This window comes from Rhinoraja longicauda, chromosome 9 (assembly GCF_053455715.1).
Source record: "Rhinoraja longicauda isolate Sanriku21f chromosome 9, sRhiLon1.1, whole genome shotgun sequence".
Taxonomy (NCBI): domain Eukaryota; kingdom Metazoa; phylum Chordata; class Chondrichthyes; order Rajiformes; family Arhynchobatidae; genus Rhinoraja; species Rhinoraja longicauda.
In genome coordinates, this window is record NC_135961.1 from 64,087,279 (window position 1) to 64,104,324 (window position 17,046).

The window sequence follows — 17,046 nt, forward strand, 5'->3', positions numbered from 1 at the left end:
GAATGAGGTCAGGAGGGAGAGATGGATCAGCCGTGATTGAATGGTGGAGTAGACCTGATGGGCCGAATGGCCTAATTCTGCTCCTATCAACATAAACTTATTGTAACACATTCTGATTCAACCTGGTAGCTATTACCATGATTACAGAGTGATTACAGAGGCCATCTCACTGATATTATGTGCCTCGTTGAATCTCCACCCAACAACTGTGCAGAAGCAGGGTTAATGAAAGCGAGCGGCCCAGTAAACACTCGGAAGTGCTGATGTCAACAGTGACAATGCACTGACCCCAAGCTGAAACCTGCTAATTCCGCAGAGATTGAGGATCAGACCGGGATCCTGCCAATCCCTATGGCTCAGTGCCTCAACGTGCTAAGCTCTCCGAGCCATTGTGGGAGCTGGAAGCTCTTAAGCATTTCAACCCAGGTTCAAATACCATTCTGACAACTCGCCGGATGCTCATTTCAAAACAGCCATGACAGCTTTGTTGCTTCTGAAGTTGTTTAAAATCTCATAAAACTTCCTGGGTCACTCAGGCAGCCAGTCCAATGTTTATGGATGCTCACACACTTACACAGAGTTCCGAACATACTCATTTTGAAAACAAACACAGTGTCTTGATGACAGGAAGACCTTTAGGTAGGTTAAAATACCAAGCGTTTTGAAGTTAATGGTCTGTTAAGTCAGTGTTTGTGGATACATACAGGTCTCAGCATGCCCCTTTACTGAAGTAATCACTGTTTCATCAGCTGTAGGAAAATAACTACAGATGCTGGTACAAATCGAAGATGTTTATTCACTAAAATACTGTCCTTGTGCCCAAGGATCGCCCTCGTTCTCACCTTCCACCCCACCAGCCAGCGTATCCAACAAATCATCCGCCAACATTTCCGTCACCTACAACGGGACCCCACCACTGGCCACATCTTCCCATCCACTCCCCTTTCTGCGTTCCGCAGAGACCGTTCCCTCCGTAACTCCCTGGTCCACTCGTCCCTTCCTACCCAAACCACCCCAACCCCGGGCACTTTCACCTGCAACCGCACGAGATGCAACACCTGTCCCTTTACTTCCCCCCTCAACTCCATCCAAGGACCCAAACAGTCTTTCCAGGTGAGACAGAGGTTCACCTGCACCTCCTCCAACTTCATCTATTGTATCCGCTGCTCTAGATGTCAACTTCTTTACATCGGCGAAACCAAACGCAGGCTTGGCGATCGTTTCGCTCAACACCTTCGCTCAGTCCGCTTTAACCAACCTGATCTCCCGGTGGCTGAGCACTTCAACTCCCACTCCCAGTCTGACCTTTCTGTCATGGGTCTCCTCCAGTGCCATAGTGAAATTGGAGGAACAGCACCTCATATTTCGCTTGGGCAGCTTGCAGCCCAGTGGTATGAACATTGACTTCTCCAACTTTAGATAGTTCCTCTGTCCCTCTCTTCCCCTCCCCTTCCCAGTTCTCCCTCTATCTTCCTGTCTCCACCTATATCCTTCCTTTGTCCCGCCCTCCTTGACATCAGTCTGAAGAAGGGTCTCGACCCGAAACGTCACCCATTCCTTCTCTCCAGAGATGCTGCCTGACCTGCTGAGTTACTCCAGCATTTTGTGAATAAATACCTTCGAACTGTTTCATCAGCTAGTCATTCATGAAGTTCAGGTTATGTCTGACAAAGCATTTTAACGGAGTTTTTGACCAGTTAGTCCATATCAAAAGTACCCTCATTTCACAGGTGCCAACTTTTTACAGGGATAGCGCACACCTGAAGATTTGTGTGATACCTTAAACTATACACCAGGGGACTTCCTAATAGGAATTATTTTCAGTCTAAATGTTATTCATAAACAGAGTCATAGTCATACAGGCCCTTCGGCCCAACTTGCCCACACCGACCCACATATCCCAGCTACATTAGTCCCACCTGCCTGCGTTCGGCCCATATCTCTCTAAACCTGTTTTACCCATGTTTTAGTTTTGGGTTTTAGAGATACAGCACGGAAACAGCCCCTTTGGCCCACCGTGTCCGCGCCGACCAGCGATCCCCACACACTACACTATCCTACACACTCTAGGGACAATTAAAAATTTTACCGAAGCCAATTAACCACCTACAAACCCGATTGTCTTTGGAGCGTGGGAGGAAACCAGAGCTCCCGGAGAAAACCCACGCAAGCCACAGACAGCACCCGCAGTCAGGATCGGCCCCGGGTCTAATTTGTATGCTCCGCCAAGTAGTGAACCTTCTAGATAATCATGTATGATTTTTTTTTATAAACTCAGCCACCAATTACTCACCCTCAGACAAAGCTCCCACACTTTTTCTGAACTTTGTTTAAACTTGGCCCATAGAAATCATTCAGATTTGTTTTGGAACGTGGCCCTCTGTGTTACAGAAAACAAAACTTTTTTTTTTTAAAGTGTGGTTGTTATGCAGTAGACAGAAACAAATCCAATAGGATTAGGCATTTTTATAGAGGCAGTCACTTATGAAGCATAATGCATGTTGGAACACATTTAAAGAAACAAAAGAGCTGATACAGGGTTTTTCCACACACCAGCCACCAAAGAGTCACACAGCGTGGAAACAGGCCCTTTGGCCCAACCTGCCCACACCGGCCAACATGTCGCATCTACACTAGTCCCACCTGCTTACGTTTGGTCCATATCACTCCTAGAGGGACAAACACATTCCATTCCCAATGATAACATTTCTGCCACAAGCATCCATCTTACTGCTTTCTACTGAAAATAAGCATTCATTTTATATTAGCTAAAACAACAACAAAAGATACCATCACAACTATCTACTACAAAATATCAATATCTCTAATTAACTATATCAGCTAATAGCATAGATTCTCAGTGTGAAAACGAGACATCAAAAGAGATAAGTTTCGAGGAAAATCTAGAATAGATCATTGTTATCTAGGAGAAGGTGACAACAAAGCAAACAGAGATAAAATGATATTGGGGACATTCAGACTGGTCAGGGAACTGGAAAGGCGGAGGGATGGAGAGGGAAAGCAAGGATTACTTGGTCAATATTCATACCATTGGGGTGTAAACTGCCCAAGTGAAAAATGAGGTGCTGTTCCTCCAATTTGCGCCTGGGCCTCACTCCGACAATGGAGGAAGTCCAGGACAGAAAGATCAGTGTGGGAACGGGAGGGGGAGTTAAAGTGTTTAGCGACTAGGGGATCAGGTTGGTTGAGGTGAACTGAACGGAGGTATTCAGCAAAACGATCACCGAGCCTACGCTTGATCTCGCCGATATATAGGAGTCCACATCTGGAACAGCGGATACAGTAGATGAGGTTGGAGGAGGTGCAAGTGAATCTCTGCCTCACCTGAAAAAACTGTCAGAGTCGAGGGAAGAGGTAGAGGATGAATGTTATTATGGATGGTAGTCCACTATTATCTCAGGAATTTATATGAAAATGTGTGAACACACTTCCAGCAAAAGCACAAAAGACAAAGATTACCAACTGCTCAAACATTCACTCGATCAGAATAAAACTAAGGAAATTAATTCACTGCTATTTTTGAGGTATAGCACGGAAACAGGCCCTTCAGGCCACTGAGTGCATGCCGACCAGCGATCCCTGTACACTAACTCTGTCCTACACACTGGGGACATTTTACAATCTACTAAGCCAGTTAGCCTACAAAGTCAGTACATCTTTGGAGTGTGGGAGGAAACCGGAGCACCCGGAGAAACCCCACGCAGGTCATGGGGAGAATGTACAAAAACTCCATGCAGACAGCACCTGTAGATGGAACCCAGGTCTCTGGTGCTGTAAGGCAGCAACTCTACCACTGCACCACCATGCCACCCAATTGTGATTATAATGAGATTTCCATCACCAAGTTTTGACCCCAAGTGATTTTACATGTTTGAGTGCATAGAGTGGCTTGCTAACAGACAATCAAACAATCAAAAAACATTTAAGCTTGGAAACTTTATGTAAACTTCAATTAAACATTAAACAAAAACAAACCACTGATTAGCAGTGAAATCAAAAATTTCCAAAAGCAAGTGCAAAATTATCGGAGTACATCCCATATAAGTATTCCAATGAATTTGAATCAGTGATCACTGGTATGTTGCTTCCAAAAATACCGTTGATCTCTATGTTTCCCGGTATTCTGAGACGAATGAACTTCGTACAAAACTGACAAGGTTTGCCAACTGAACACTGGTAAAAATCAGTAACAAAACCATTGGCATGGCAAAATATCTTTGCACCTTAGCCTCTGATTTCAGTAATGTTTTCAGACACTCCCTTACATTAAATAGATTAGCTACAAACTCCATTTCCAAACACCATTTTCTGTTTATTTTACCTGGGTAACACCTAGCCCTTCTCTTATCTCACCCTCGTTGCCACTGGAACAATTATCAAACCACTGCATTCCACAAATCTTGCATTCGATGCTCTCTCTAACCACCTTAAACTACATGAAGTCATCTTTATGCAAAAAGCCGACATGTGTACCTTCTGCATTGGGTAGGAAAATAACTGCAGATGCTGGTTCAATTCGAAGGTAGACACAAAATGCTGGAGTAACTCAGCGGGTCAGGCACAATCTCAGGAGAGAAGGAATGGGTGATGTAATCCAGATGTCAACTTCTCTACATCGGCGAGATTTTAAAAAAGGCTCGGCGATTATTTCGCTCAACACCTTCACTCAGTCTGCCTTAACCAACCTGATCTCCCAGTAGCACTTCAAATCCCCCTCCCACTCCCAGTCTGACCTTTCTGTTTTGGGCCTCCTCCATTGTCAGAGTGAGGCTTGAATTATAGTCAGGGCATGAAACTTAATTCTGATCCTGAATAACATATTGTAACTCAACTATCAAATTAGCTGTTTCCACCGCTACTTGTAAAGCGTTAAGTTTCACAGTATAGGAGTCCAGTATTAATTGACCAGGGGAGTAATCACTAGGTTTCTCAGGAGGCATTTCCAGGTTTACGATTGTCCTCTTAGTTCCTAGAACGGTCCAGTCCAGGTTTTGTTGTGCAGTGTATGATCCACAAACACATCTTGAAAATACCTCAGACCAGTGGCTATTCAGAGGCATATTGGGCAGGACAGACCAACGATGTCCGTACTTGGCATCAATGAAGTTCTCCCCACCGTCATGCTCCAGTGAAGACGCAGTTCGCTCCAGCGAGCGACAGAAATCATCAGCAACTATTTTATACTGTGCTCGGGTGCAGCACATCTCGGCTAGTTTATCGTCAGTCACACAGTGCACCTGTGAAGAAAGTTCAGCTTACAAAATATTCTACAGTTCATCAAGCCCCATATGCAATAACGTACAACATTCATCAACATTTGCCAAAATCACAATCCATTAACGATTTCTCCTCTCCCTTGTCTATCTCTTTTTCTGAGTTACCCTCCCTCTCTTTCTCCCCCTTCCAAATTACTCTATGTATCTCTTGTTGCACATCCCTGTTGGACAGCATCCTTCCTATAACGCGGTGCCCAGAACTGAACACAATACTCTAAATGCGGACTCATCAACGTCTTATACAACTGCAACATGACCTCCCAACATCTATACTCAGCCTGTGTACTCTCCTGTGCCCCACTCTCTCTGTGTCTCCCCTCACTATTAATTCCTCCCTCTTCTTCCCTCCTAATCACTTTATTCTTCATTGCTTCATTCCCTCGCACAATGAAAGCATGGAACAGTCTTCACCCTACTATAGTTATTCAACCAGACGCAACTAAATTTAAGGCAGCTCTTCTCCAAGAAGCCCTTCTTGCTTAAGTCCATACTCCGCCACCACCAGTTTAAATTCCATTTGGAATATTTTGGAGGACCAAGAACCAAGAACAAGAACCATCCCCTATCTTGCCCTCTACCATTGCATCACTCCATTTCTTTGCCGCTCTCTCTCACTTTCCCATTTAATCTTTGACTCCCTCTATCCTTCTCTCTGCCTCATCCACACTCTTTCCCTCCTGTTCTTCCTTCCCTACTCTGTACGTCTTTCTCCCTTCAATTCTCGCCTCCCACCATCTCTTCACCTCCCTTCCCATCTTACTCTTTCCGTATCTGTCAATCTCACTCTCTATGTTCAACTGACTCCCTCTCCCTGTAGCAGTCCCTCCCCTCTCCAATCATACTCTCTCCATCTCTCCCTCTGCCCCTCTCTTTCTCACTCTCTCACTCACTTTCTCTCACTCATAAACCTGAAGTGTTAACTCTGTTCATAGATCTCTCTCCACAGATCCTGCCTGATCTGCTGAGCACTCCCAGGACTTTGCTTTCTCTACCTAGATTTCCAGCGAGTATCTGCAGTATTTTAGTTGTTAAACACAGCGGATAATCCTTGGAGTATCGGGCTCTCTTGTAGGAGTTAGGAGCTCCAAAGGGTGAGATGTTGCTGTCTCACCATTGACAAACAGGATGATAATCTGACAAGATTACATTGGCAGATTTCAATCTAAATGCAAATTTGAACATTTATGGTAGAGGAAATCTTGCCACAAGAATGCATAACCTTCACAAATCTTCTGATCTAGTCATTACTTTTGTTATATTACTATTCAATACTTTTATTATACTTTGAAAGAGGATATTTACCTCTCTCTCTCGCTCTATCATATATAGGGTGGCACAGTGGTACAACAACTGTCTTACAGCGCTAGAGACCCAGGTTCGATACTGACTATGGGCGCTGTCTGTGCGGAGTTTGTACGTTCTCCCTGTGACCGTGTGGGTTTTCTCCGGGTGCTCCGGTTTTCCTCTCACACTCCAAAAGACTTACTGGTTTGTAGGTTAATTGGCTTCTGTAAATGTCCCCAGTGTGTGTAGGATAAAACTAGTGTATGGGTGATTGATGGTCATCATGGACGGATTAAACAATTAAAGGAAGGTTTTCAATAATGATTGTTCTATGGAACAGGGTTAATTGAAAAAAAAAGTCACCTTTAATAGGTTACAAAGAATAAGCACGTACCTTATACCCAAGGTATGTCGCAAGATGACACTCAGTGCAACCTCCTCCAAGTAAAGCATATGGTTCTTTGAGTGCAAGGCGCAAGACACATTCTGCTGATTGACAAACAACCTACAACAACAAAGTGGATAAGCAAATGTAAATGTAATACGGAAAATCATGCAATGACTGCCCATTGCAATGACTGCTTTTTATATTAACATTAAGGGCGTCAGAGTGGAGCGGCAGTAGAGTTGCTGCCTTACAGCGCTTGTACCCGGGTTCGATCCCGACTACGGGTGCTGTCTGTACGGAGTTTGTACGTTCTCAACCACCGGGAGCAAGTTGACATTTGGCACTTTGGATTTCCAACATCTTGTCCTGTATATTTGGAAACATACTACTTATCCCTCACTACAACAGAACAAATGAGCCAGACAAGTGAAGATTTATATCAGTATATGTTGTTTAAAAATTATTTTGTACGATATTAGGCCCCCAAACAGTAGCCTCGACATAGGGTGCAAGTTGAATCAGGAGATAAAATTGGCGTGTCAAAAATGTAATGCTACGGTGGTTATGGGAGATTTAAACATGCAGGTTGACTGGGAAAATCAGGTTGGAAATGGACCCCAGGAAAGAGAGTTTGTAGAGTGCCTTCGAGATGGATTCTTAGAACAGCTTGTACTGGAGCCTACCAGGGGAAGGCAATTCTGGATTTAGTGTTGTGTAATGATCCTGATCTGATAAGGGGACTAGAGGTAAAAGAGCCATTAGGAGGCAGTGATCACAACAGGATAAGTTTTACTCTGCAAATGGAAAGGCAGAAGGGAAAATCGGAAGTGTCGGTATTACAGTATAGCAAAGGGGATTACAGAGGCATGAGGCAGGAGCTGGCCAAAATTGACTGGAAGGAGGCCCTAGCAGGGAAGACGGTAGAACAGCAATGGCAGGTATTCCTGGGAATAATGCAGAGGTTGCAGGATCAATTTATTCCAAAGAGGTGGAAAGACTCTAAGGGGAGTAAGAGACACCTGTGGCTGACGAGGGAAGTCAGGGACAGCATAAAAATTAAGGAGAGGAAGTATAACATAGCAAAGAAGAGTGGGAAGACAGAGGATTGGGACTCTTTTAAAGAGCAACAAAAGTTAACTAAAAAGGCAATACGGAGAGAAAAGATGAGGTACGAGGGTAAACTAGCCAATAATATAAAGGAGGATAGCAAAAGTTTTTTTAGGTACGTGAAGAGGAAAAAAATAGTCAAGGCAAATGTGGGTCCCTTGAAGACAGAAGCAGGGGAATTTATTATGGGGAACAAAGAAATGGCAGACGAGTTAAACCGTTACTTTGGATCTGTCTTCACTGAGGAAGATACACACAATCTCCCAAATGTTCTAGGGGCCGGAGAACCTAGGGTGATGGAGGAACTGAAGGAAATCCACATTAGGCAGGAAATGGTTTTGGGTAGACTGATGGGACTGAAGGCTGATAAATCCCCAGGGCCTGATGGTCTGCATCCCAGGGTACTTAAGGAGGTGGCTCTAGAAATAGTGGAAGCATTGGAGATCATTTTTCAATGTTCTATAGATTCAGGATCAGTTCCTGTGGATTGGAGGATAGCAAATGTTATCCCACTTTTTAAGAAAGGAGGGAGAGAGAAAACGGGTAACTATAGACCAGTTAGTCTGACATCAGTGGTGGGGAAGATGCTGGAGTCAATTATAAAAGACGAAATTGCTGAGCATTTGGATAGCAGTAACGGGATCAATCCGAGTCAGCATGGATTTACGAAGGGGAAATCATGCTTGACAAATCTACTGGAATTTTTTGAGGATGTAACTAGGAAAATTGACAGGGGAGAGTCAGTGGATGTGGTGTACCTCGACTTTCAGAAAGCCTTCGACAAGGTCCCACATAGGAGATTAGTGGGCAAAAATAGGGCACATGGTATTGGGGGTAGGGTACTGACATGGATAGAAAATTGGTTGACAGACAGAAAGCAAAGAGTGGGGATAAATGGGTCCCTTTCGGAATGGCAGGCAGTGACCAGCGGGGTACCGCAAGGTTCGGTGCTGGGACCCCAGCTATTTACGATATACATTAATGACTTAGACGAAGGGATTAAAAGTACCATTAGCAAATTTGCAGATGATACTAAGCTGGGGGGTAGTGTGAATTGTGAGGAAGATGCAATAAGGCTGCAGGGTGACTTGGACAGGTTGTGTGAGTGGGCGGATACATGGCAGATGCAGTTTAATGTAGATAAGTGTGAGGTTATTCACTTTGGAAGTAAGAATAGAAAGGCAGATTATTATCTGAATGGTGTCAAGTTAGGAGGAGGGGGAGTTCAACGAGATCTGGGTGTCCTAGTGCATCAGACAATGAAAGGAAGCATGCAGGTACAGCAGGCAGTGAAGAAAGCCAATGGAATGTTGGCCTTCATAACAAGAGGAGTTGAGTATAGGAGCAAAGAGGTCCTTCTACAGTTGTACCGGGCCCTGGTGAGACCGCACCTGGAGTACTGTGTGCAGTTTTGGTCTCCAAATTTGAGGAAGGATATTCTTGCTATGGAGGGCGTGCAGCGTAGGTTCACTAGGTTAATTCCCGGAATGGCGGGACTGTCGTATGTTGAAAGGCTGGAGCGATTGGGCTTGTATATACTGGAATTTAGAAGGATGAGGGGAGATCTTATTGAAACATATAAGATAATTAGGGGATTGGACACATTAGAGGCAGGAAACATGTTCCCAATGTTGGGGGAGTCCAGAACAAGGGGCCACAGTTTAAGAATAAGGGGTAGGCCATTTAGAACGGAGATGAGGAAGAACTTTTTCAGTCAGAGAGTGGTGAAGGTGTGGAATTCTCTGCCTCAGAAGGCAGTGGAGGCCAGTTCGTTGGATGCTTTCAAGAGAGAGCTGGATAGAGCTCTTAAGGATAGCGGAGTGAGGGGGTATGGGGAGAAGGCAGGAACGGGGTACTGATTGAGAGTGATCAGCCATGATCGCATTGAATGGCGGTGCTGGCTGGAAGGGCCGAATGGCCTCCTCCTGCACCTATTGTCTATTAAAAATTATTTTGTACGATATTATATCTTTGTGCTGCCACCCACTATATAACTTCATAAAGTTTCTTTTGAACAAGCTCCCATCTGGTAGTATTCAGGCGACATCATGTTCAAAGTATGCTGTCCCACACAAAAACTAAAGTCCTTTCCAAACGCTGGTTCTCTAACAGTTTCATAGTATGAAAGCAACACTCTTGTTCTGCAGATAGACACAAAATGCTGGAGCAACTCAGCGAGTCAGCAGCATGTCTGGAGTAAAGGAATAGGTTACGTTTCGGGTCAAAACCCTTCTTCTCAACCCGAAACGTCACCTGAGTTACTCCAGCTTTTTGTGTCCATTTTCGGTTTAAACCAATTTCTGCAGTTCCTTCCTCCACTCTTATTCTGCAACCGTCTAAATGTTAGCTTCCACTTCATCAGTTTAGTGTGTGCTTAAAAAAAAAGTCTATTATTTATTTTGTGAAGAGGATAATTTTGTTCTCTTTATGTGTCATCACTATTCAATAATCTAAAATATAACCATATAACCATATAACAACTACAGCATGGAAACAGGCCTGTCCGGCCCTACCAGTCCACGCCGACCATTCTCCCTGACCTAGTCTCATCTACCTGCACTCAGACCATAACCCTCTAATCCCCTCCTATCCATATACCTATCCAATTTACTCTTAAATAATAAAATCGAGCCAGCCTCCACCACTTCCACCGGAAGCCCATTCCATACAGCCTGTGGCTTTCTGCTTCTTGCTTATGGTTGAGTGGCCTTTTGGAGAACTGTTGACTGACATTGGATATAATATTCTAAGCAAGGTGATGTCAGCGTAATACACAGAACTAAACAGACCCGAAATTTTTACCCTCCTTTTTTTTAAACAACGCAGCTTCACCTCCCATTCGCCGTATCAATCACCAATAAACCAATTGTTCCTTTTCTGCTGTATTTAACTCTTTAGGATAATAAACATTGCTTTTGTTAGTCTGTATGAGGAGTGCCTCTAAATCCAATTAAACATCCAACTCAGCTAAGTATTCTGTTTCCTACATTTTTTACATCATCTGCAAATTTTAAAATTCGCTTTTAATCCTTTAATCCAGCTCGTTTGTAGTCTGTGAAAAGTACAGATATAATCACTGGCCTGTGGCATTGTCCCAGCGCAAATAATACATGTTCATAAGTAGTCTGAGATTTCTATTGAATTAAAAATACAGCACAGAAGCAGACCCTTCGGCACACCAACTCTACACCGATCGGCCGTTTACACTAGTTCTATGCTATCCTACTATCGCATCTACTCTCTACACCGATCATCGAATGCCCGATTACACTAGTTCGATGCTATCCTACTATCGCATCTAGTCTCCACACTCTAGGAACAAGTTACAGAGGCCGTTTAACCTGTAAACCAGCACGTCTTTTGGGATGTGGGAGAAAACCGGAGAAACCGAAGGAAACGCACGTGGTCACATTGAGAACGTGCCAACTCCACACAGAAAGCACCCGAGGTCAGGATTGAACCCGGGTCTCGGTGCCGAAACGAGGGTATCAATGAGCAATTATCAATTATAATTTCTTTCCAGCCTTCATATTCAGTTCTTCAGCAAACTTACTTGGCCCTTTTGGAGTCTGATAAAGAGGCCTAATAAAAGTGAGCATTTACAAAATTTGTGCATGAAAGAATGATTGGGCGGCACAGTGGCTCAGCTGGTAGAGCAGCAGGAAAATAAAACTTTTCTTAGTTTAGTTTCAAACAACTTGAGATGCTGATTCACTTTTTGATTCAAAGTTTTGTAGAGAGTTTGCTTGGTTTTTCCTCGGAAGTGTTGTCACAGGTAGATAGGATGGTCAAGAAGGCTTTCGGTACATTGGCCTTCATTACTCAGGGTATTGAGTACAGAAGTTGGGATGTGATATTACAATTCTACAAGACTTTAATGAGTATTTGGAGTATTGTGTCCAGTTTTGGTCACCCTGGTATAAGAAGGACGTTGTTCAGACGGAAAGAGTGCAGAGAAGATTTACGAAGATTTTGCCAGGAATTGAGGGCCTGAGCTATAGGGAGAGGCTGGGCAGGCTAGATCTTCATTCCTCAAAGGGCAGAAGGCTAAGGGGTGATCTCATAGACGTGTATAAGGTCATGAAGGGAATAGATAGGGTGAATGCATACCCAGAATGCATACCCAGGCCATTACCCAGAGTAACAGAACCGAGAACCAGAGGACATAGGTTTAACGTGAAAGGGGCAAAATTTAATAGGAACTTGAGGGGCAACTTTTTCACAGAGCATGATGGGTATATGGAATGAGCTACCAGAGGAGATAGTTGAGGCAGGTACTATAACAACATTTCAAAGACTTTGGACAGGTACATGAATAGAAAAGATTTAGATGGATAAGGGCCAAATGTGGGCAGGTGGGACGGGTAGATATGGGGCATCTTGGTTGGCATGGGCAAGTTAGGTTGAAGGGCCTGTATCCTCGTTGTATGACGCTAAGACTGCTCTTGCTGTCAAAATTATAACATATTTGGGACTGATAAAACAGAAGAGGGATCCTACCTTTAGCTCATTCATTCCAGCTTCACTTCGATTGCATAGTAACAAGGTACATATAGGCTTGTTTTCAATTGGAAGGAGATGCAGGAATTGTCGAGAACCACACTTCACAAGTAACAGATTCTTAATGCTGCCATAGCAGTTGGGGGAAATGGGATGATAGTATGAAGCAATGAGGCGTGCACCTAATAAATTCAGAGGACAGAAATTATACATTTTAACATTACAAATGGATAGGCCACAAATGAAACATCTGAGAAAGATAATTAAAAAAAAATCAGAAAAGGTACAATACTTAAAAATTCAAATACGGAGTAAAATATCAACAACCATAACACAGACAGTTAACCAGCATGATTAATGATGAACTTCGAAATGTATAAGATTATTAAGGGGTTGGACACGTTAGAAGCAGGAAACATGTTCCCAATGTTGGGGGAGTCCAGAACCAGGGGCCACAGTTTAAGAATAAGGGGTAGGCCATTTAGAACGGAGCTGAGGAAAAACTTTTTCAGTCAGGGAGTTGTAAAGCTGTGGAATTCACTGCCTCAGAAGGCAGGGGAGGCCAATTCTCTGAATGCATTCAAGAGAGAGCTAGATAGAGCTCTTAAGGATAGGGGAGAAGGCAGGAACGGGGTACTGATTGAGAATGATCAGCCATGATCACATTGAATGGTGGTGCTAGCTCGAAGGGCCAAATGGCCTACTCCTGCACCTATTGTCTATTGGCTGTATAAAAGAAAGTGATATTCCAGATTCTGGAATTCTGGATTTAACTATTTTGATATAAATCAGAATTTTTTTTCTTAAAGATTATAAATGATCAACACTATTTCATAACCAACTCAAACTGAATTAGGCTAAATTTAACCCTAGATTAACGGATAGGTTACAAATCATGGAAATCCCAGAGAGTGGCTTTGTGGTGGATGATTAGCATTTCAAAAGAGTACAGATGTTGTCATATTTCATTTGAATAAATAACGATTTACATAAAGGCCCTCACGTTCAACAACTGCTCCTTCGACTCCTCCCACTTCCTCCAATTCAAAGATGTAGCCATGCTGACTCGCTTGGGTTAAGTCATTGATGCAGGCTCTGCTTTGTTCTGTACCTTCCCATACTTTTAGTTTCTTCCTCCTCGACTCTCGGTCTGACGAAGGGTCTCGACCCGAAACATCACCTACTCCTTTTCTCCACACACTCACTCCACTCTTTTAAACCTCTACTCCAACAGCAGCATTACTTACTTTAACTATGCTCCTCTCCTCCTCTAATCCATTTATCTTGTATCTGTACGCTGTGGATGGCTCGATTGTAATCATGTAGTATTTCCGCTGACTGGTTAGCTTGCAATAAAAAGCTTTTCACTGTACCTCGCTACATGTGACAATAAACTAAACTGAACTCATAAGGTCATAAGGAATAGGAGTAAAATTAGGCCATTCGGCCCATTAACCACCATTCAATCATGGCTGATCTATCCCTCCTAACCCCATTATCCTGCCTTCTCCCCATAACCTCTGACACATGTACTAATCAAGAATATATCTATCTATGCCTTAAAAATGTTCACTGACTTGGCTTCCACAGCCTTCAGTGGCAAAGAATTCCATAGATTCACCACCCACTGACTAAAGAAATTTCTCATCTCTTTCCTAAAAGAACATCCTTTAATTCTGAGGCTATGACCTCCAGTCCTAGACTCTCCCACTAGTGGAAAGATCCTCTCCACATCCATTCTATCCAAGCCTTTCACTATTCTGTATGTTTCCATCAGGTCCCCCCATTCTTCTAAACTCCAGCGCGTACAGGCCCAGTGCTGACAAACGCTCATCGTAGGTTAACCTACTTATTCTTAGGATCATTCTTGTAAACCTCTTCTGGACACTTTCCAGAGCCAGCACATCCTTCCTCAGATAGGGTGCCCAAAATTGCTCACAATATTCCAAATGCGGCCTTACCAGCGCCTTATAGAGCCTCAGCATTACACCCCTGTTTTTGTATACAAGCCCTCTTGAAATAAATGCGTTGGCTTTCTTTTATACCGATTCGACTTGCAGATTAACTTATTGGGAATCCTGCACCAGCACTCCCAAGTCCTTTTGCACCTCTGGATTCTCACCCCATTTAGAAAATAGTCTATGCCTTTATTCCTACTACCAAGATGCATGACTCCACACTTTATTATACTATATTCCATCTTCAGATGTAATAATAAATGGAACGTCAGATGCTGGTTTCTGCGATTTAAACAAAGTAGATCTTTATAGGGGGGGGTGATTTGTAGAAGGGTGGTCAAAGGCTAGAGTTGAAAAAGAGACAAAAGGGTATATCCAATATGGAGAGAAATGTGAAATCAAAGGTCGGGACATAGGTGGAAGGGGGATGGGGAGAAAGGGTGTGGGATAGTGGAAGAAATATGTGAGCACCAGGGATGGGGCATGGGGGAGTAAAAGCTCAACATTCTCAAAGGTTCTAGTCACAAATGCATTCTGCTTACCTATTTTACTAACAAAGAGCAGAATCTAAATGTCGCTACCTCGATAGGAAAACTCAACTTCTGGAAATTATTCTGATGGCTGAGTGTAGATTCAGTCTCAAGGGAGAAAAAAAAATTGGATTTAAGGCTCTCCTCCTTTCCCCATCCCATCCATCCCTCAAACACACCTTGAAGATCTGGTCACAGGTAGATAAGGAGGTCAAAAAGGCTTTTGGGCACATTACCCTTCATCAGTCAGAGTATTGAGTATAGAAGTTGGGAGGTCATGTTGCAGTTATACAAGACGTTGGTGAGGCCACATTTAGAATATTGTGTTCAGTTCTGGCCACCATGTTATAGGAAAGATGTTGTCAAGCTGTAAAGTGTAGAGAAGATTTACAAGGATGTTGCCAGGGCTGGAGGGTCTAAGCTATAGGGGGAGGTTGAGTAGGCTGGGACTCTATTCCTTGGGACGCAGGAGGATGAGGGGTGATCTTATAGAGGTGTATAAAATTATGAGAGGAATAGATCGGGTAGGTGAACAGAGTCTCTTCCCCACAATCAAGGACCACAGGACATAGCTTTAAGGTGAGGGGAAAAAGATTTCATAGAAATCTGAGGGGTAACTTTTTCACAAAGGGTGGCGGGTATATGGAACAAGTTGCCAGAGGAGGTAGTTGAGGTTGGGACAATCCCAACGTATAAGAAACAGTTAGACAGGTGCATGGATAGGACAGGTTTGGAGGGATACGGACCAAATGCAGCCAGGTGGGTCTCGTGTAGCTAGGATATGTTGGCTGGTGTGGACATGTTGGACGCTGTATCACTCTAATGACCATTGCAGAGCTCTGTCATCTTGAGAGCTTAAAACACATGAACAATGGGCCCACATATATATTTTGTACGTTTTCACTCTCAAAGAATGAATATGTGCATAACATAACATTACATATTAGCATTAGAAACACTAGGACAAACATGCATAGCATTCTAACCTGCCATTTGTATAAGGGGCTCCATTACAGCAAGACCAAGGCGATCTTCCACTATTACATGGTGCTCCTGGAGATACTGTTTAAGAACTGGATGAATTACTTTCTGGCAGACGACGAGATGGACTTGATCACAAACGAGCTGCTTTCCCGTCTTCAGCAGCTGTACAAGTGATTCATCTTCTGGGCAGAAACCTGATGTCACCTCCCAGTGTCCATCCCCACTGTCCACAACATCTCCTGACAGAGAGACACTGAATACTGCAATCTTAATGCAACCAATAGTCAACTTTGTGGCATCAACTCTCATCGAATGAGATGCAAATATTTCTATAAGGATTCCAGTAAGTATGCAGGAGTCACTAACACTTTGTCCCTCAATGGGAGTAATCAGCATCTTTCCCAAGGACACGGTATCGCCAATTATTGATGGGATTATATGAAAAAATGCTTGTAAAACTAAGGAACTGATGTAGTCTGCTTCTTTGATAGTCAACATACAAGTAGGTTTATTTATCGCCGTGCGAACAAGCGAAAGCAAAGTCTTTATGTTATTAAAGTCTATTTGTATTCTGCAGCCACAGTCCTCAGAACGTAGATAGTTGGTGCAAATATCCATAAGATCTTTCTGGATCCTGACAATGTGACTGCTTGGTACATCAAGTTGCTTTGCACTTTCTGTTAAATTGCAGCACAAAATGGTTGCAAATAATCCAGAATCAGTAAATCGAGAAACGTGATTCAACATTGAAGTTACGAGCAGCTTTAACACAGGATGGGACACAGAAAGGTTACCCAAAAGGACAGAAGAGTGTGATGTGGTTAGAACGTTGCCTCCAACAGCATTATGAATAAGTTTTAATCTACCGAATGGGCCATAGCAGGACTCCACAATCCCTCTTAGAGTAGAAAGGGCTTGACAAAGCACATTGTTATTTAAGAGTCCAGAACTGCATGTAGATGATACTTTAGGTGCAATGTAGGACATTTTTCAGTCAG

The 17,046-nt window shown here is 43.4% G+C and overlaps 1 protein-coding gene across 1 annotated transcript; it reads right to left on the reverse strand.

Annotated features, from left to right (window-relative positions):
• Window positions 1-1,907: 1,907 nt before the first annotated feature.
• On the reverse strand, window positions 1,908-17,041 carry mkks (MKKS centrosomal shuttling protein). The gene is made up of 4 exons (XM_078405643.1): window positions 16,051-17,041; window positions 12,577-12,758; window positions 6,976-7,086; window positions 1,908-5,258 (listed from the first exon to the last, which is right to left on the reverse strand). Exons 1-4 carry the CDS (start codon window positions 17,033-17,035, stop codon window positions 4,818-4,820), a joined length of 1,719 nt encoding a protein of 572 aa, XP_078261769.1. The 5' UTR covers window positions 17,036-17,041; the 3' UTR covers window positions 1,908-4,817.
• Window positions 17,042-17,046: the final 5 nt, after the last annotated feature.